The 16,535-nt window shown below is 44.0% G+C and overlaps 2 protein-coding genes across 3 annotated transcripts in view; one reads left to right on the top strand and one right to left on the bottom strand.

The window, feature by feature from the left end:
- Positions 1-2,220: 2,220 nt before the first annotated feature.
- Positions 2,221-11,559, bottom strand: LOC119457651 (uncharacterized). The gene is made up of 5 exons (XM_037719284.2): positions 11,359-11,559; positions 11,110-11,274; positions 10,882-10,995; positions 8,646-8,833; positions 2,221-2,599 (listed from the first exon to the last, which is right to left on the bottom strand). The coding sequence occupies exons 1-4, from the start codon at positions 11,382-11,384 to the stop codon at positions 8,698-8,700; spliced, it is 441 nt and encodes a 146-aa protein (XP_037575212.1). The 5' UTR covers positions 11,385-11,559; the 3' UTR covers positions 2,221-2,599; positions 8,646-8,697.
- Positions 11,560-11,703: 144 nt separating this feature from the next.
- The window catches only part of LOC119457650 (gem-associated protein 6), a 166,611-nt gene continuing 161,779 nt past the window's right edge, over positions 11,704-16,535 (top strand). The window contains exons 1-2 of one of the 2 annotated variants that reach the window (XR_007467733.1): positions 11,704-12,148; positions 12,803-14,266. Coding sequence is in view for 1 of the 2 variants with exons in the window: in XM_037719283.2 (XP_037575211.1) it covers positions 11,985-12,148; positions 12,803-13,205 (567 nt within the window). In the remaining variant the exon portion in view is untranslated. Of the gene's footprint in view, positions 12,149-12,802; positions 16,533-16,535 lie in introns of those variants that run through there. The other variant, XM_037719283.2, reaches the window with a different exon arrangement.

The raw sequence follows: 16,535 nt of genomic DNA, 5'->3' as shown, positions 1-16,535 counted from the left end.
CTTTATGTTCCTTCCCTTTTTTTTTTCTTTCCCTCTACCTACGTCGACCAGCGCTAGCATCGGGACGATGCCCGTTTTTTTCACAGGGGGAAAATGCCACGAGGTCTCGAGCTTCGGCGAGCGCGAGCCAGTATTCAGGCAAGGAGAGAAGAAGAAGAGGTTTTTCGTTTTTGGGGTCAGCCATCTTCCTGGCTAGTACTCGTCTCTGCCGGTGCAGGACTTCTTGCTCTGAAGGCCTTCTGTTGCACGTGACAATATAGTTCTCACAATGAACATGGCTTTCCTTGTGCTTTGTCTGGCAACTGGGTTTCTCAGAACTACAATAGCTGACCTTGCACAAGTTGGAGAGCTTGTTTGGCACTGAAAAGATGACTATTACATTTGCATTGTTGCCAATCTTCTTCAGCCTGTGTGGGATATCGTGGATGTACGGTATTATTGAGCGTTTCTGCTTCCTTCGAACAATTTCCGGTGAAGCGAACGACTCATTCTTTTGCCCGCGCTTCACGGTCTTAAGGAGGCCTTCGGCCACAGCTGTGATAATATACTGCGGAAAACCAGCCTGTTTGAGGCGTTCCTCTTGCGCAAGGAAACTGGAAAAACACTTGCGAGGACATGAGCGGCGAAGCGCATTCATTAGGGTTGACTTTGCAATGCCTCTTTTAACCAATTTAGAGTGGCCTGACGAAAATGGCAGTAGCGGCTTGTTCGCCCTTGGTTCATATGCATTCTTATGTCGAGGAATCGTAAAGTACCATTCTGTGGCATTTCATGCGTGATAGTGAGCGGGTGCAAACACTTATTAAAAAGATCTAGCACTTGCATAACATCAGGAAAAACGCTCCCGCTTGAACTTGCATCGAGAAGCACAAGGTAGTCGTCAACATACCTGTACACCTTCTTTACATTTGAGTTTTTTAATCTGGCATCCAGTATCCTGTTTACACGAGCAAGATAAAGGTCACTTAAAATTGGCGCAATACAGGAACCAATGCAAATTCCTTTTTTTTTTTTGGAGATAAACATTTCCATTCCACTTGGAGAACGTCGAGCTCGACGGGGAGAAGGGTATTCTGCAAGAGTCCATCTGCGGGTCAAGTGCGTCGACTTTTATACCCGAGTCATCGCAGGTTCCAGAGCAATTGCTGATGCCCGCGTGTCTTCCAGAAAGTACCACACAATTCGCGTCACGCATGCAATCAGATTACACAAGCTTCGGTAATAATAGACAACGGATAGAACCATCGATAACATTCGAGCAAGTTCTAATCATGCAGGTGCGTCCCGTGCTGAGCGATAACTAATTTGTTAAAGTGGGTGAAATGCAGTCCCCGAGAAAAGCATAAATAAGTAAACATGTCAATGTCCCCCTTTCATTTCATTACAAATAACCATTACGGCTGCTGACCAGCTTGAGTGCGCTGTCTTCCCGATCTCTTTTCGAAAGGTTTTTAATTTATTAACTAGGTGTGCAACAACTGTTTCAATTCAACACTGTCGGCACAGCACAGGTCAATCAGGCAAATTTTCTCGTAGCAATGTTTCTCCACAACTACCGCCATTCAACTGCTTTTCATTACAGTCACTATGACGGAACAAAAAGTTTAAGCTAAAAAAAAAAAATCTATGCCACACGAACTATCCTCGAATTTCGTTACACTAGTGCAGATACAATGCTGCTCGGTCAGCCCTACACTATCTCAATAATGTTTTATAAAAATTTGTTATGGAGTCTCTATGGACCAAGCACATAAGAGAAGCTTTCCAGAAAAACAGTACAGAAGCAGTCCTCAGGTTACACTACACTGGTAAAAATGCAATGCTGCAAAGTGAATCCCACAATATGAACAGTCACACTTGGCCAGTCTTTATTTAGTGAAAGCCACCCTATAGTAATTATGTAATAGGGGTGATGAAGTTGGGAAATTTGCAGTTGCAATCAGCAAGCACAAGACAGGGGTAATTGGAGATCCCAGGGAGAGGCCTTTGTCCTGCAGTCGACATAAATATAGGCTGATGATGATGTAGTAGTGATGCCTACTTTTTTTTCAGGTAATAGCAATAATAAAAATTATTGTAAGAAGAAATAGCAATCCTGGCAACGGTGCTGTCCTCGTTACTGCAATATCAATTATAAATTATTAACTAACGAGCTCAGCAGTACACATTGCTATTATAAACAACCTTTGTGCATCTAACACTGAAAAAATTTTCACTTCATCGCTTTTATTTTTCAGGCAAACTTCACAACAGGCGTCGCACTCTTTGACATGGCTTACGACGACTTTCAAGGCGTTTGCGGTCAAAAGCATCCTCTGACATCCATGATCGTTCGGGGCTTGAACATTTCGCATATCATACACTAAGGACGCAAATAATGTAGCGCTTGTGAGCGCATTATTATTTCATCAAGTATATAATAAAGGATGTTTGTTCAAGAATAAAATAATATAAACACAAACCGTCATTCATAAAACATTCATTGCCACAAAATTTTTTGTACACACATATATAAAATAAAATACTGTTCGAGTATTCTTTTTAAAAACGCAGAGAAGAGCTCCTGGCTCCTTTTCCAGGTACACTTCTGCAGAAGAACCTGAAATTAAAATTTTAAAAAAAACGTTACGAGAGTCCAAACCAACAAAGTTAGAAAAATTAGCCCGATGCCAAAGGCTGTGGGAGTAAACGTTACGCGAAGCATTTTGAAGGTAGCTAGTGCGACGTTCCAGAAAATGCCACTAGATGGCATAGTGTGTCTAAAGCGAGCTATTGCGTGTGTGACTCGAGTACGTGCGACGGCAACAGCAAGGCAATCGTATGAGAATGATGGCGATGACAACACCACAATGACTGCGACATCTGATGAGGAAACTTTAAAAGCATAGAGATTCTTACAAAAATTAGCATCAGGAACATTGGCACTAGTGTCTACGAGAACTGTAAGCAAGATGTGTCAGGAACAATAAAATGAATGAAATGAATGATCGTTCAACCAGCATTGGGAATGATTGTTAGTACATGGATTTGCCTAAACTTTGTCCTTATGGCTTCAAACGGCTCTCCAACTACGAAATTTTATCATATTCAACAAAATATTGCGTTATGGATATGACTCGCAATGATTATGCACGTGCATAGAGACTTCCTGCTTTCGACGTTTAGAAAGATAGGATTGCTTCAAAATTTCGGCCAGTAAAGGCAGATAATCCACAGTAAACAAGGCCACAAGCATGAAGGTCACACGCATGCATGCGTTATTAACCATCATTCCCACTGAACTACCGCAGGGCCAGAATTGCCTCTAGTAATTTTAGTAGGAAACTATGGCTACAACCTTTTCGATTTCAAACTCGGTGTTCAAAACAGAAACGGACGATTAGTTTCAACAGAGACAACACTGAATAGAGGAGGCAACCAAGTTTCCGCCCGCGGCACCAGCGCCGATGCCCCCCCGCCCCTGGCGGGACGATTTGAACGTCACCGGTTGCCTCCTTTTCAGTCCGAGCAACCGTGCGACCATTTATGTTGGGGCACGTGATACACGCAGTTGTGTTTACATAGTGTCAAGCATGACCTCGTCATCCCGCAAGCTTCGTACACAGTTTCTTCTTGTCCAGTGCCACAACAGTATCGAAAATATGAAACACAGACCCGCCCGGAAAGCTGCTTATTTCAGAGAATTTCACAACTGAGAAAAGCACAGCACTGCGAGTTAAATCGAATATTTTTCTTTTCACCGGCCTTTTATTTGTATGTGTCGTATGATAAATTGAGTGGCCCTTACACAAACAGCGATGAGATTCTGTAAGCTTCATGCATACGGGCGCATTCTTTCAATGCTGGCCACTTTCGAGAATATGCGTGATGCAGGAGCAGCTAATGAGAAATATTGTCATGGTTGAGTGCGCAATGCAGAAAAAGCAGCAATAAAAAGGATATATCTCATGGGCTAGGGTGTTTTCCAGAAATTCTACTTGCAGTCTGCAAGCCTCAGAGGTGGCCACATGACAGAACAACAGCTGTAGTTACACAATTGGCAATTGCACACTGCTTAAAGCACTTAGTTTGTCACATATAATTGCAAGCCTTTGCACTAATAATTGCTATTACTCGTCGCCTACTAGGTGATGCTAATCGTTCTTGAACAGCGCAAGATCTGGAGCACAAGCTGCTTATCATTTCCTTTTTTTAAACGTGCAACAACTTTATAATTACAGAAGAAATTTCTATGATGCAGTTTTATTTTTGAAATCATTGGGCCTGGTGAGAAATGTGACTGCCATGTACAAAGCCACTGAAATTGGTTGTACAAAAGATAGTGCACAAACTAGCACAGCACAAAAAAAAAATTGTTTGCATACAAATGCACCTGCCAAAAAAATCCTAGGACACCTAAGCACATATGAGTTTCGAATGCAAAAGCATTAATGTCCAACTGATCGCCGTCAGTTCATATTCTGAATGCGCATTTGAAGTTCCTTCGAGCTGCGACTAATCTTTGCGTTAATGCTCGTTCTGCCCGCCGTGTGTTGGGACAGTTGACTATAATGGTGGATTTGGCTGCCTGCCTCCTGGCTCGTTTTGCTGCGTTCTTCCGCTCCCTTACTTTGTCTGCGGTGTACTGGCCTGGACAGCCAAATTTTACTACTGCCGAGGTTGCGGCTGCCAACGATGTAGATGCTTCACACTCCATACCGGTACGTTCTGCCCGAGCCAGCAAGCGCGAGCCAGCATCACGAGCGTGCGAGGCTTGCTCGCGAGACGGCATCGCAGCCAATGGGAAGTTAGGTGTTTTCCGCTGCTACAGACGCCGCGACCGTTTTCACTCAATGGGCCTAGTTGATGCTTTCGTATCAAAAATGAATGGCATGCACCACCCCAGGAATGTTAGCGTGCTTCACATCGAAAAGAATTCAACAGTACTCGTTCTTAGTTTAAAAATTTTCCAAGTGCAGTGGCTTCTTTGCCATCGAATTGGCATATACTTCGAGCTTAGAGATGAAATGGTTAGTCGTGTGTACAGGAGAGTTCCCCTACACCTTCACAATACCTTGCCATACAACTATTTGGAAAGTGTAGTATGGTTGTTATAGTATCACACTTTAACGCATGAGCATGGTGAACAAATGAACTGCTTTTCTTTAGCGGAAGACATGGTGCAGTGAAATCTGCTTCTTGCAAATACTCTTCCAGTTTCTTTTTCTATATCCTCCTTCCTAAAGAGTAAGCAGACGTTCTGCCCTCTCGGCGGCAGTTGCCAGCCTGCTTCCTCCCTATTTCCCACTCTGTCCATTGTATGTACAAGTGTTTTCATGTCGAATAACCAAATAATCTGTGTGTTCAGCTAGAAACGAAATGATGATGATGTGTGGTGTTTTATGGCGCAAGGGCCAGTTATGGCCAAAGAGCGCCATGCTAGTGTTTCAGAGTTTGCAGTGGAGCAATGAATTCTGAGAAGTAGATGAGGCGTGGCTGTAAAGGGGCCTAAAAATAATCGCTGTAAAGTGCGTAAAATATACATGTACTAAAATCATGGCAATGATTAATGAGGTGCACTATGAAATGAATGCATTGAAAAAGAATGACACAATATTTAAAATATTTAAGATGCAGTAGACACGAAATGAAACATTTATTTCTCTCACAGTTACACAGTAGCCAGGAAGAGGGGACGCATGGCAAAAAGCTGCGTGGTGCAGCTTGATGACAGCCCGGCGCGCTTTGATCACACTGGCAGTATCTTCATCTATAACCGAGAACTCGACCATGCTTCGTATAGACTCAAGGGCTAATGGGTCGAAACGAACGAGGCCGAATACGGGCCAGGTTTGAGATTATTGGGCCGCGCTCGGGGCGGCCAACGCATGGCACTTTCAGGCCCGGGCCTGAAAGAACAGCCGACACAGTGCTCTAACGTGCAGTGTGAGCGCCATGAGGGCATTCGCAGCGCAACCAACGAAAGAATCACATGCACTGCCATAGAGACAACACAGTGGTGCGGCAACGCAACCGCAAAAATAAAATTTTGAACTATGGCAATCTGTTATTTTTTTCTCGATTCTCCTTGATGTTTATTTATTTAGCATAGGTGAGATACGAGCCACAGCGCAGCTAGGGCCTTCTCTGGTGTTGCCAGAACTTTAGTTTTCAGCTTGCTACGCTATAGCAGACAACGGCAGCTGTGCCCACATGATCTATGCCACGTCACGCTGACTGCAGCGCCAGTATTTCCAGTGGTGGAGTTCACCCCCGATACAGTTGACTTTCGTTAACTTGAGCATGATGAGACTGACGAAATTAATCTAATTATTCAGTGGCTCGGATTACACACGAGGCGATAAAAAAAACAAAAGACACTGAAGCACACCGCTGATTCGTTTGGCAGCATCAAACAGTCACCCACTCTTTATGCGTTCAAAGTAGCAAACGAACGTAGAAATGGCTATTAAACAAAGCAGAAACCTAATGCGCACCCAATTCTTAGCAAAAAAAATGCAGCATGCCTCAGATTCTGGCAATACCAAAAATACGAAGCAGGTGAATTTTACCTTCACAGAATATCAATTTATGTACACCTAATTTCGATCACCCTTATTATCAGCCAGCACTTTATCACCGTCTGGGAACCACTTGTCCTCTGTGCTGTCGAATGCGCATTTGATATTCTGATGTTATCAAATCACTCCACAACAGTCGCAAATGTGATACAGTCAACAACCAATTATTCATTGATAATTTGGACATGCTTGATTATTCGCACAGCCTTGTGACACAGCCCCATTGACTTAATGTACAAGGACGACCGAAATTTCGGACACCTTACAGCGTCTTGCGATAATTCGGACGATACCAGGCCACGAATACTGTCACTGCTAAATGTCTGCATCTTGCGCTATAATCATGCCAAATTGAAGGTATCTCCAAAAGTGATGATCTGAAAATACAGCACACCTTTTTTGGGCACTTGTGGAATAAAGTCACGCATTTGGAGACGAAGACAGTATTTCGGATTCCCGATCATTCGAATGCTTTGGCAGTCTTCGTCGAGTACGAATTATCGACCGAAGACTGTAGTGGTCCATGCCTAGACTAGCAATTTCGTTAGGTCATCTTGCGATGCATATCATTCTCTAGGATGACAAAAAAAAATGTGATGCAACCTGTTGTCACGAGCTTAGCATGTAAAGTAAGTTACCTTTTGAATGACCTTTTGTAATCAAAGACTGCTCATACTCTGCACAAACTACATCTGTCGCCACCTTGACAATGGTGATGACATCGGCTAGGCTAGCTCTGATGGTAGGTTGTTACAAACACAGTTTTAGGTTTGCATCGAACTGCATCGCGCTGAATTTTCAGACCAACTTTCATGGGGAAAAAAAAGGGAGGGGGTGGGGGAGGGATACGCATTAGAATCAAGTAAATACTGCAATCATTCATTGCAGGCTACTGTTTGTACGTGAAAATCTTCCTAGGGTAGGCCAAAAATTTGGCAGAGGAGGGCATGCGACATTAACTCTACCCTAAGCTCCGTGAAGATATACGTTGCCGCGAAACGCAACAGCTAAAGGCACGCTATCGGGGTCACTATTGGTTTCAGGCAAGTACCTGCTGACCCGTCAAGTTCCAATTTTTTCTAATTTTGGGATCGAAATAATGAAAGTTTTGGCCCATAAGAGTGGATGGGTGCCGGCCAGAAAACATTGGTTGGGATCGAATTAAAAAGAAAATCGAATTAAGAGGAGTCGAATTAGCAGAAGTCTACTGTAGTCACTTCGAATTTGTATGGCAATGCTCAGCCTAATATACACTCCAATTTCTACTACTTTATGTCACATTGTTTTCAGAACACTACAAATAAAATTATCCCTTTAATATGTCAAATATCCCCCAATGGTAAGCCCTGCTTCATTCAGATCTTGCAGTACATATCAGAAACACCGAGACTTGCTCATTTATGCGGAATTACATTATGGAACAAAGTATAGTAGATGATGTAAAACACTCCACTGCTCTAAAGAAATTTTGAGAGACTGAATGCGACACAATTGGCCCAAAAAAGTTATTGATATTGCTTTCTTCCCAAAGGCACGTCAAATCGTAAAAAAATCTATGTATACCACCCATTATTCCAACGGCAGTTCAACAAACGCCCTCTACAGCATGAGAATTCTGTCTGGTGAATTTAGGAATCTCAGGCTAGAGTAGAAAGACAGAGCTCTGGCCAACATCTGCACCGCTTGTCTCATTCAAGTGTTTCCCTCACTCTCGTTGAAAAAGTGCACAATTTATTAATTAGTTGTCTTACGAGTGCGAGATTGGGCTAGCTGGTTTGTGAATAGCGTAACATGCATTTCTTTTTTTGCAGGCCAGTAGCAGTAGCAGTAGCAGTAGTGGTAACACCCGTCACATAGTCAAGTAGCATACCTCCTTTTCAAGATCAATTGCTTCCTCGCAAATCTTTTAAAGCAGTCTTCTTTCCCGATAACCCCCGTATGCCACACCAATAGAAATGTCAGTTGATATCACATGGGTTCCGACTTTCTTAATCTGTCATCCGCGGCGCCTGCAATGCTACTGGAAAACTGCAGTTCATATGCACCGCACTAGGTTAAAAATAAAAGTTTTCAACTGCTGCTTACCAATAAAATAAAAAAAATTAAGCAAGACAGGCATAGTGCTGCGTCGAGTGCCTTAGTCCCTGACAGAGACTGTGCTCTTGCTCCTCTTGCGTTTGCTCTGGCGGGTGCTGGCTTTCCGGCTGGTGCTTGCCTTTCCTGGGGAGCCGGTGCATCGTCCCGAGGACCGCCTCGAGAGGCCGCGACAAGACCTGCAAGCGGAGCCGCCGCTATCAGTATGCCTACACACTCGCGTCCGGACACACAACAGACGTGTCACAACACTGTCTCGCGTACAGGTGAACCCAAATATAAGGAGCCATAACAAGGCTACCATATTTGCACGATTCTAGCGTGCACCTTTTTTTTTTTTTTTTTTATAAAAGGTGCTTTAAAATTTGCATGCGTGTTACAATCGTAACTAATTCTACTCAAAATAAAAAACGAAACCGATTCTTGATAAAAACGAAAGCTCAATCAACGGTAGCTGACCAGACTGTCATCGAACGGGTCGTCTGTAAGAAAGCGACGCTTGGAAACATCGCAAAGGTGGGTCCATGGTGTGTGGCCCACCCTCCCACAGACGATGGTTGCGCGAGACTTAATGTTGTGTGACATTTCAAATGGATTAAACGGAACTGAAGATGACTTTCTGTGGTCGGTAGACAGCGAAATGGGGGTGTCGACGAATTGCAAATATCCGCTAAGGTTCAGCTGTGTGCGTTTCTGTGCCTTTGTATCTTCTATAAGATCGTTTCAACACTGTACGCGTCGACTCAGGTTTGGCAGTAACATAACTGCATGTTACCACTCGTGGTACGGTAGAATCGTGCAAATGCAGTTAATTATTCTCAATACTGAACATGTCAAACTTACCGACCGACACCCATGTAAAATTGGACGAACTTGGGTTACTGGGTATGGAACACTGCGCATGTGTGTTGCTCTTCAATAAGCCTCTTTAATGCCATCACTGAGTACGTAAATGGTACGTGCCACTTTTCATAATATTCATGATATCGGATATACCATCAACAACTACGCACTAATCATAAGATAGTGCTAATCGCATTAAAGTCGCCAATCATCTCTAAAGGGTGGAGGCACAGCCATTTTTTTTTTCCCCACACAGCTAGAATTATGTCTTGCAAAGCCACTGTATAGCAGTGCTGAAGCTGTCTGCAAAGATCAGTCAAAGATGCCATAAGCAGCAACACAAACTCTGTGTTCACAACAGAATGCAGAAAACTTAAGGGGATGCTCCGACAGCTTGAACTGCCCAAACTGACGAGCATTTACTACACCATGGTCAGTGGAAAGCTGCACTTCAACGATTGTGGGTCCATGAAAAGAGCTGTGCACCCACCACATTCTACACATTTAGAAGAACGTGGGTGTAGGCCAGTTGGCGATTCACCCGATTTGGGAAGTTACCGCAATAAAATACACGAGACGAAGAAGAAAGAGGCAACACGACAACATTCTACACAGCCTGACACAGCCTGTTTCCAGTTTCCTCAGGTGCTGGAAACAGGCTGGAGTGCAGACTGTGCCTTTAATTGCGAGCATTCACAGAACTTTTGTGCCGTTTTCTCCCTATTCAACTATGCAAAGTACCAACAAAACACGTAGGCAAATCCAAGGTCATGATGCGTTTATTTGAGCGAGCACCGCAACTTCGCGACTACGATTACTGCGGGTTTTGACACCAAAGCAGCACATCGCCTATTTTCCCGCGACATCAGTCTAGTCTCGTATAAACGGCTAAACGCCCGCAGGCGCATGTCTAGCGGCAACAAGAGCACTCCAGGATAAAGTATGGAAAGGAACGCTGAAACGAACATGAAGATCAACCCGAAGTGCCGACCGGGACGCTAAGCCGGGCCGCAGCCATCCTTGGACCGATCGTCTATACACCTGACACCGAAGTTCGGGTTCCGTGCGCCTTTCGCGGTTCACTGACGATGACAACATATCGAACAAGCACGGAGCAGGCTGACACGAAACAATAGACGCATTCGCACGACGCAGGCCAAACGTACAAGGAAAATTGAGCCTGCACACTACGATTTCTGCACACAATGCAGTGGAAAGCTTCCCCGACGGCTACGACGCCTCAGTTCGCTTTTTATAGACTCCTCAGGAACTGAACATAATGAACATGACCACACTGACAAGACCCATCCCATGGCAGTACGCACTACCAATCATAACAGCTACATGGACGTCGAAGCAAGTTTAGTAGCGAAAGTCATCTTACTTTTCGTGCTGCTTAGCCTCCCAAGTCCACATTTCTTCTCCGCACCGTTTCCGAGTGCACTTGACAACGCCGGCTATGTTCATGAGCTTTTTATTAGCGTCCGGAATGTCAGGGCTGCAAGAAAGAAAGAAACGTTGTTAACGACCATATCAGCAACGCGTGCATAGTGACTAACCGATACGGGCCAATCGCACAAGCAACACCTGGGTATGAAGAGATATCAATTACCAGTACTCCGGAAAGACATTCTTGGCTTTGCACATGGGGCAACAGCGAAGCGCAGGATTCAAATTCTGCTCCACGGGGTCGTACAAGCACGACGAGCACACGAAGTGCTGGCACATGCCAAACACCATGCTCTGACTCGGGCCCAGGCAGACCGGGCAGCTGAACCTGAAAGCAAACAGTCAGGCATAGCGTGCGAAACCAAACAAACACAACGACGCCTGCAGGGAAGGCCAGATGCGAAGAACTCACGCCGTATCGTAATCAGTACGGTCCATGGCAGGAAACGTGACGGTCAGTTCAATGGAGCGGATGTGCCTTGGGTCGGGGTCACGCAGCGTCTAGCTCAACCGTCCACAACGAACGGCGTCCGAACGATTAAATGCCCCCTACAATAGGCATCAAACGCGCGACGCTAAAACACACGAGCGACGCGCTGCTGGACGAACGGTGAACAATCAACGGTACCGCGAACGTGTCTCATTGGCTAATATTTTGTCACGTGCCCAAAACTGGGCTTTTCATTGGTAGGTAGGATTTTTCACAAATGTCAAGCCAAGCCAGCGAGAGAAACAAGCGAAGCCAATGCGTGGTGAAGCTCGTGCCAAAGGCATTGCTCGTGTTTGAGCAGAGGCGCTATTTTGAGCATGTGTTTGGTGGTGCTTAGAGCTTGAACTTGACTGTTGAAAGTTTGAGTTGCTTGTACCATCGTGTGCTTGAACGGCTCGAGTGAACGGCAACGGCCGCTTTACGGCATCTGCAATGTTCCCTCCCACATGCAGCGCACGTCCACACTAGAAAAGGAGATTGCGAAGAACTCGGGCTATCTGTTCTCTTGATCGTGCGTATTTAGTTGACTGACTGGGAGCAGTGACATTATGGAACGTGAGACCAAAGTTGGTTCCGAACAAACGCGTGGCACTTTGCCTAATGATGATCCTTTGTTGCTTCTGTCATATGTGCACAAGCTCGTTCGTGTAGAAACTACGGAGGGGGATATTCTGGCAGGTTACGTCAAGACAGTCGACCCCATCTCGGAAAGGTAAGCATGAAGTTGACAGTTATCGCGAAGTTATGACAGCTATCAGGACGTGCCTTTCCCGATCGCGAGTAGCCTAGCTGTTCTAGCGGTGATCTTTCCGAAATAGCACTGAAACGCAAACCGTCTTGTTTTTCATCCTTGTTCAGCCAGCGAGGAAGCGGAAATGTACTCGCACACGTCAGTGCTTGTTTTACACCATTTTTAAAACGTATTTTTTATGTTCCAAGTTTATACGTATCGCCGCGCTGAATGTGAAACGCCTTGCGTTGTTGCCTTAAAGCAGTTTTATGGTAGGATTGGTAGGATGCGTTGTAGTAGACGTTACTGCAAACTTCATTTAGCTATAGTAGCATTTCCGACTTGAGGCAGTTGTCATAGCAACTTGAGTGGTCATATTTCGGGACCTAAAGGGAAATACGAGGGGTCTAACGGCAATGGGAATGTTATCCCATGCTTGGACTGCCCATCCTGTACCCTTCCTTGTCCTGTGCTACCGTCCTCATAATGTTTGGTTTGGTTGCTCTCTAAAAATGGTCCGATGAAATTACACATGTAGTCCTGTCTAGAAAGCAAATGATACATTTGGAGCTTCAGTGTTAGAGACAGCCCCCACCCTGCTTTGTTTTTTTTCTTCTTCTTCTTCTTCCAACACAGTATTGTCCTGGTCCTGTTTGAGGATGAAAAACCAAAGGTGCTGCACGTCATCATGGGACACGCTGTCAAGTCGGTAACTGTAGTCACAGATGCAAGTCCTGCCGAGAAGCAGCAGCTCGAGAATCTCTTCATGCCGGCAAGGCATGCGCTCAGCGCCGAGCAGTTGCGAGAGAGGAAAGAGAAGGTTCGGTCGTGGATGTGCGTCAACCGCATTCCGGTGGCCGAGTCTGCCCAGGAGCCTGGTGCTCTCATAATTGCGGACTCTGTCCGGCTGTTACCTCCATATGGACCGGAGGACTTCGAGTGCACTAATTCCCTAGTACTTGGCAAGATACGAGGAATGGTGTCATTGATGCCCGCAGACATCGAGTCATGGACAAGCCCATACGAACCAATGAAATAGTGGAAAATTCCACAGTGATGATGATGTGATGGTTAGGTGAATTCTAAGTACTCTCTTGGTCAATTTGTGTAATTTCTGGATCGCATACAAAGCCTGCATGAACTCTACGACCTTGCGTGATGAATGGCATCAATGGAGTGTAACAGGTCTGCCTTCGGTGACTTGCCTTTCTGTGAGTTGTTACGAGTGTTGCTACAAGTGTTCGAGTTAAAACTAATACCCGTGCGACACGGGCGTTTGGAAGGCCTTCCAACCGATAGTCATTTGACTCAACGGTCAAGTTGGAGCTGCTACACGAGCGGTTTCAAAGGCCGCCGAGTCAATAGTCTATCGAGTCAACGGAGCACCCTACAGCTCTATCGAAATCTTGATAGCCTATGAGCAACGGAAGCGGAAACAACGCGAACATGCCCTCTCGTTCACAGTGTGCTCGTACTCACGGTTAGAAAGAACAAATCAAACCAGAATGCTCTAAAAATATTATATATGAGTGCTATTAATTACTCAAGAAAGTATTTTTGCCACTTGATATGTGCGAACTGCACATAGTTTGAAGCATGGTAAACACACACCAAAACGGCAGCCGCATCGAGCGGCGCATACGTTGCCACAGTTTCGCTACTCAACAACTCAAAAACTAAACATATATGTATAGGCAATGTATAAACAATTTTTTTAATGCATAAACAAACGTAAAATAAATTATAGTGCCTTTAAGTTGTTCTAATGCTGCTTAACTTTTGGTGACATGAAAACGAAAATAAAGATCCGCAGCGCCACACAATTTTGCAGAGAAATGCCTGAACCACTCGACGGCCTTTTAAAAGTGCCGTGTAGCAGCGCGACAACTTGTTTGAGTCGAGTGAGTTGTGGCGTTTCGAACGCTGTTGACTGGAAGGTGTTTATTAACGTCTGTTATTAAAAACACAAATGAATGTGAAGTGCCCGAATGAAACTTGCAAGTTTCGTTTTGGCAGTTTTGTACAGTTGTGCTTGAAGGATCACATTGAAGTGACATTGCTTTAGATAATGGAATGTGAATTTAAAAAAAAAAAAAAAAGGTGTTATTCTTCTCAAAGCAGCAGCCTGTGATTGCAGTGCAAACATTTCTTTTTAAATGCACTCACACAAGCTTCAAATATTGAAGGAAAAAAAAAATGCCAGTTTTACCCGAGTACAGAGCTACAAAGCTGGCTTTCGATGATGTGCTTGACAGTAGCACGAAATGCCTCTTTATCAACCTCCATTAAGATGTAGGACATCACACTGTCTACGTTCACCTCACCAAAACCCTTGTTTTCAATTTCATCATTACCTTGGCACCAGAGACATGTGCGATTGGCATAAAGAGTCAGCGGGGTGACTCCTTGTCTCACAGTGCCAAATGACCATTCTGGAGGATTGGCCAATCATGGCCACACACCTAGTTGCCCAAGAATGGGGTAGCTTAAGTATAGAAAATATAAGGAAATCATAGACGCTGTTAAATCTCGTGTGCTATTTCATTACGAGGTCTGTGTGCTTTAGAGATACTTGCAAACCAACATTACATGTACAGGTTTTATTTGCGATTCGTTGTCTTATTACTCAGGACTGAATTGCATTCGCTGGCATTACTTTGGCAGTTGAAATTAAACCATACAACAGCAGAACTGATAGTTGGGCGAGTTGGTACGTATTCATAGTGAAATATTTGGCGCACACTGTGCCAAGCTATTTAAAAAAAGTTTGACGATAGGGTCAGAAAATGCAGCTGCGGTCTTAAGGAAGATAAAAAATTCACAAAATGCAGAATAGGTGTTGTGTACCGGCTTCCGTTACGGGCACATGGTAAGGCAATTATTTTTTTTTTAATGACTTCTTTATTCTTTGCAACTGTGAGAAGTGTATCTGTTTACGTACATTTTCCATATTCACGCTTTTCTTAGAAAGTCTTATTTCTGGCTGAAAAAAACTGTTTTTCCGAGAGCAAGTAGTGAGTGAATACACCCCCTTTACGAATGCGCTCCGTGCTTACCATTAACTTTTCTAACAAAGAACTTCCAGCACGAAAACCAAAACGCTTGTCTGGAATCGGCTATATATAAGAAATAGTCTCACAACTGTTGCACCGCTGATTTTTGAGTCAAGGCAATCCAAAGACGCTGTGCACGTTTTTTTCCCGCATTTGCGCTTCGGAGCATGTCTATTCGAATGCTTTTCATTCCTAGCTGCATGCCTTGCAACATTGGATGCGGTTATTTCGTTCAATGATGGTAGTATCGCATGTGCCAACATTTTGAAGTCATTAGGACTCTTGAAGTCTGGCTGCAACACAGTAAAATAGCTGAAAGAAGTTGACCACAATCGACAGTACATTGCGGAGAAAGCTGCACCACAGCTCACAAAAGAGGCAAGCAAGGCGACAAGCTGAAATGCCAATAAATGACTTCGACAATGATGACCAAACTGGTGGCTACCACAGATGTGACTAACGGTGTTAGGGGCAAAATATGCGTTTTTCAGATGTTTTCTTACTTTAAACTCGGTTATCTCAAAACCATGTTTTTTATTACATGGGTAACATTATTTCCTATGTCTTCCAGGATAACCAGCTTATTTTATTTCCCTGTCATCTGTATAAGTGTAGGAAACTACTGTGCTGGGAATTGAAAATATGCACCTAACGGTTTTCGTGTTACAAATTTTGAAATATGCAAATAAAGCCAGAATTTAGGTACTAGTGTGAACAATTTCACCAAAATAGCAATTTTAGTTGGATTTTAATAAGTCTAGTGCAGTTAAAAGAGCTCAAAATTTAGAAGAAAATGATATATGCATTATGCAAGTACCTCTTTTAATTACTGAGAAACCAGTTCCTCAACATGGTCAAAAATACATGGGAAGTATAGGGCTTACCATATGCCCTTAACCTGTGGCAACATGTACATAGGACAAACCAGTCGGTGCATAAACACTCGTCTAAAAGAACATCAACTTTCTCTCGGTAAAGAAAATCATTCGCACTTGTCTAACCACTGTAATCTATGTCTTTGTGATCCGGTATTTTTTGACACTGATATTTTGTTTTCAGATAAAAACAAACTAACACGTGAAATAACAGAAGCATTCCATATCAAAAGGTGTGCTGAAAGATGCATCAGTCAACCATCCGTTGCAACCACTGACAAAGAATTTGCATTCTTGAATACCGGTTGAACCTTTGTAATCTGTTTCTGTATATAATGATGACTCTTTTTGCACATGCTCAGTGCAGATAGCTGGTGCATTTATGTTCCGTCTCTTTCCAAAAAATAAACAGTTGAAGCGCTTGTGTGTCCACCTCCATTG

The sequence above is a fragment of the Dermacentor silvarum genome, chromosome 7 (genome assembly GCF_013339745.2).
Source record: "Dermacentor silvarum isolate Dsil-2018 chromosome 7, BIME_Dsil_1.4, whole genome shotgun sequence".
Taxonomy (NCBI): domain Eukaryota; kingdom Metazoa; phylum Arthropoda; class Arachnida; order Ixodida; family Ixodidae; genus Dermacentor; species Dermacentor silvarum.
The sequence above is the reverse complement of the archived record's forward strand: the minus strand, read 5'-3'. Positions and strand labels throughout refer to the sequence as shown.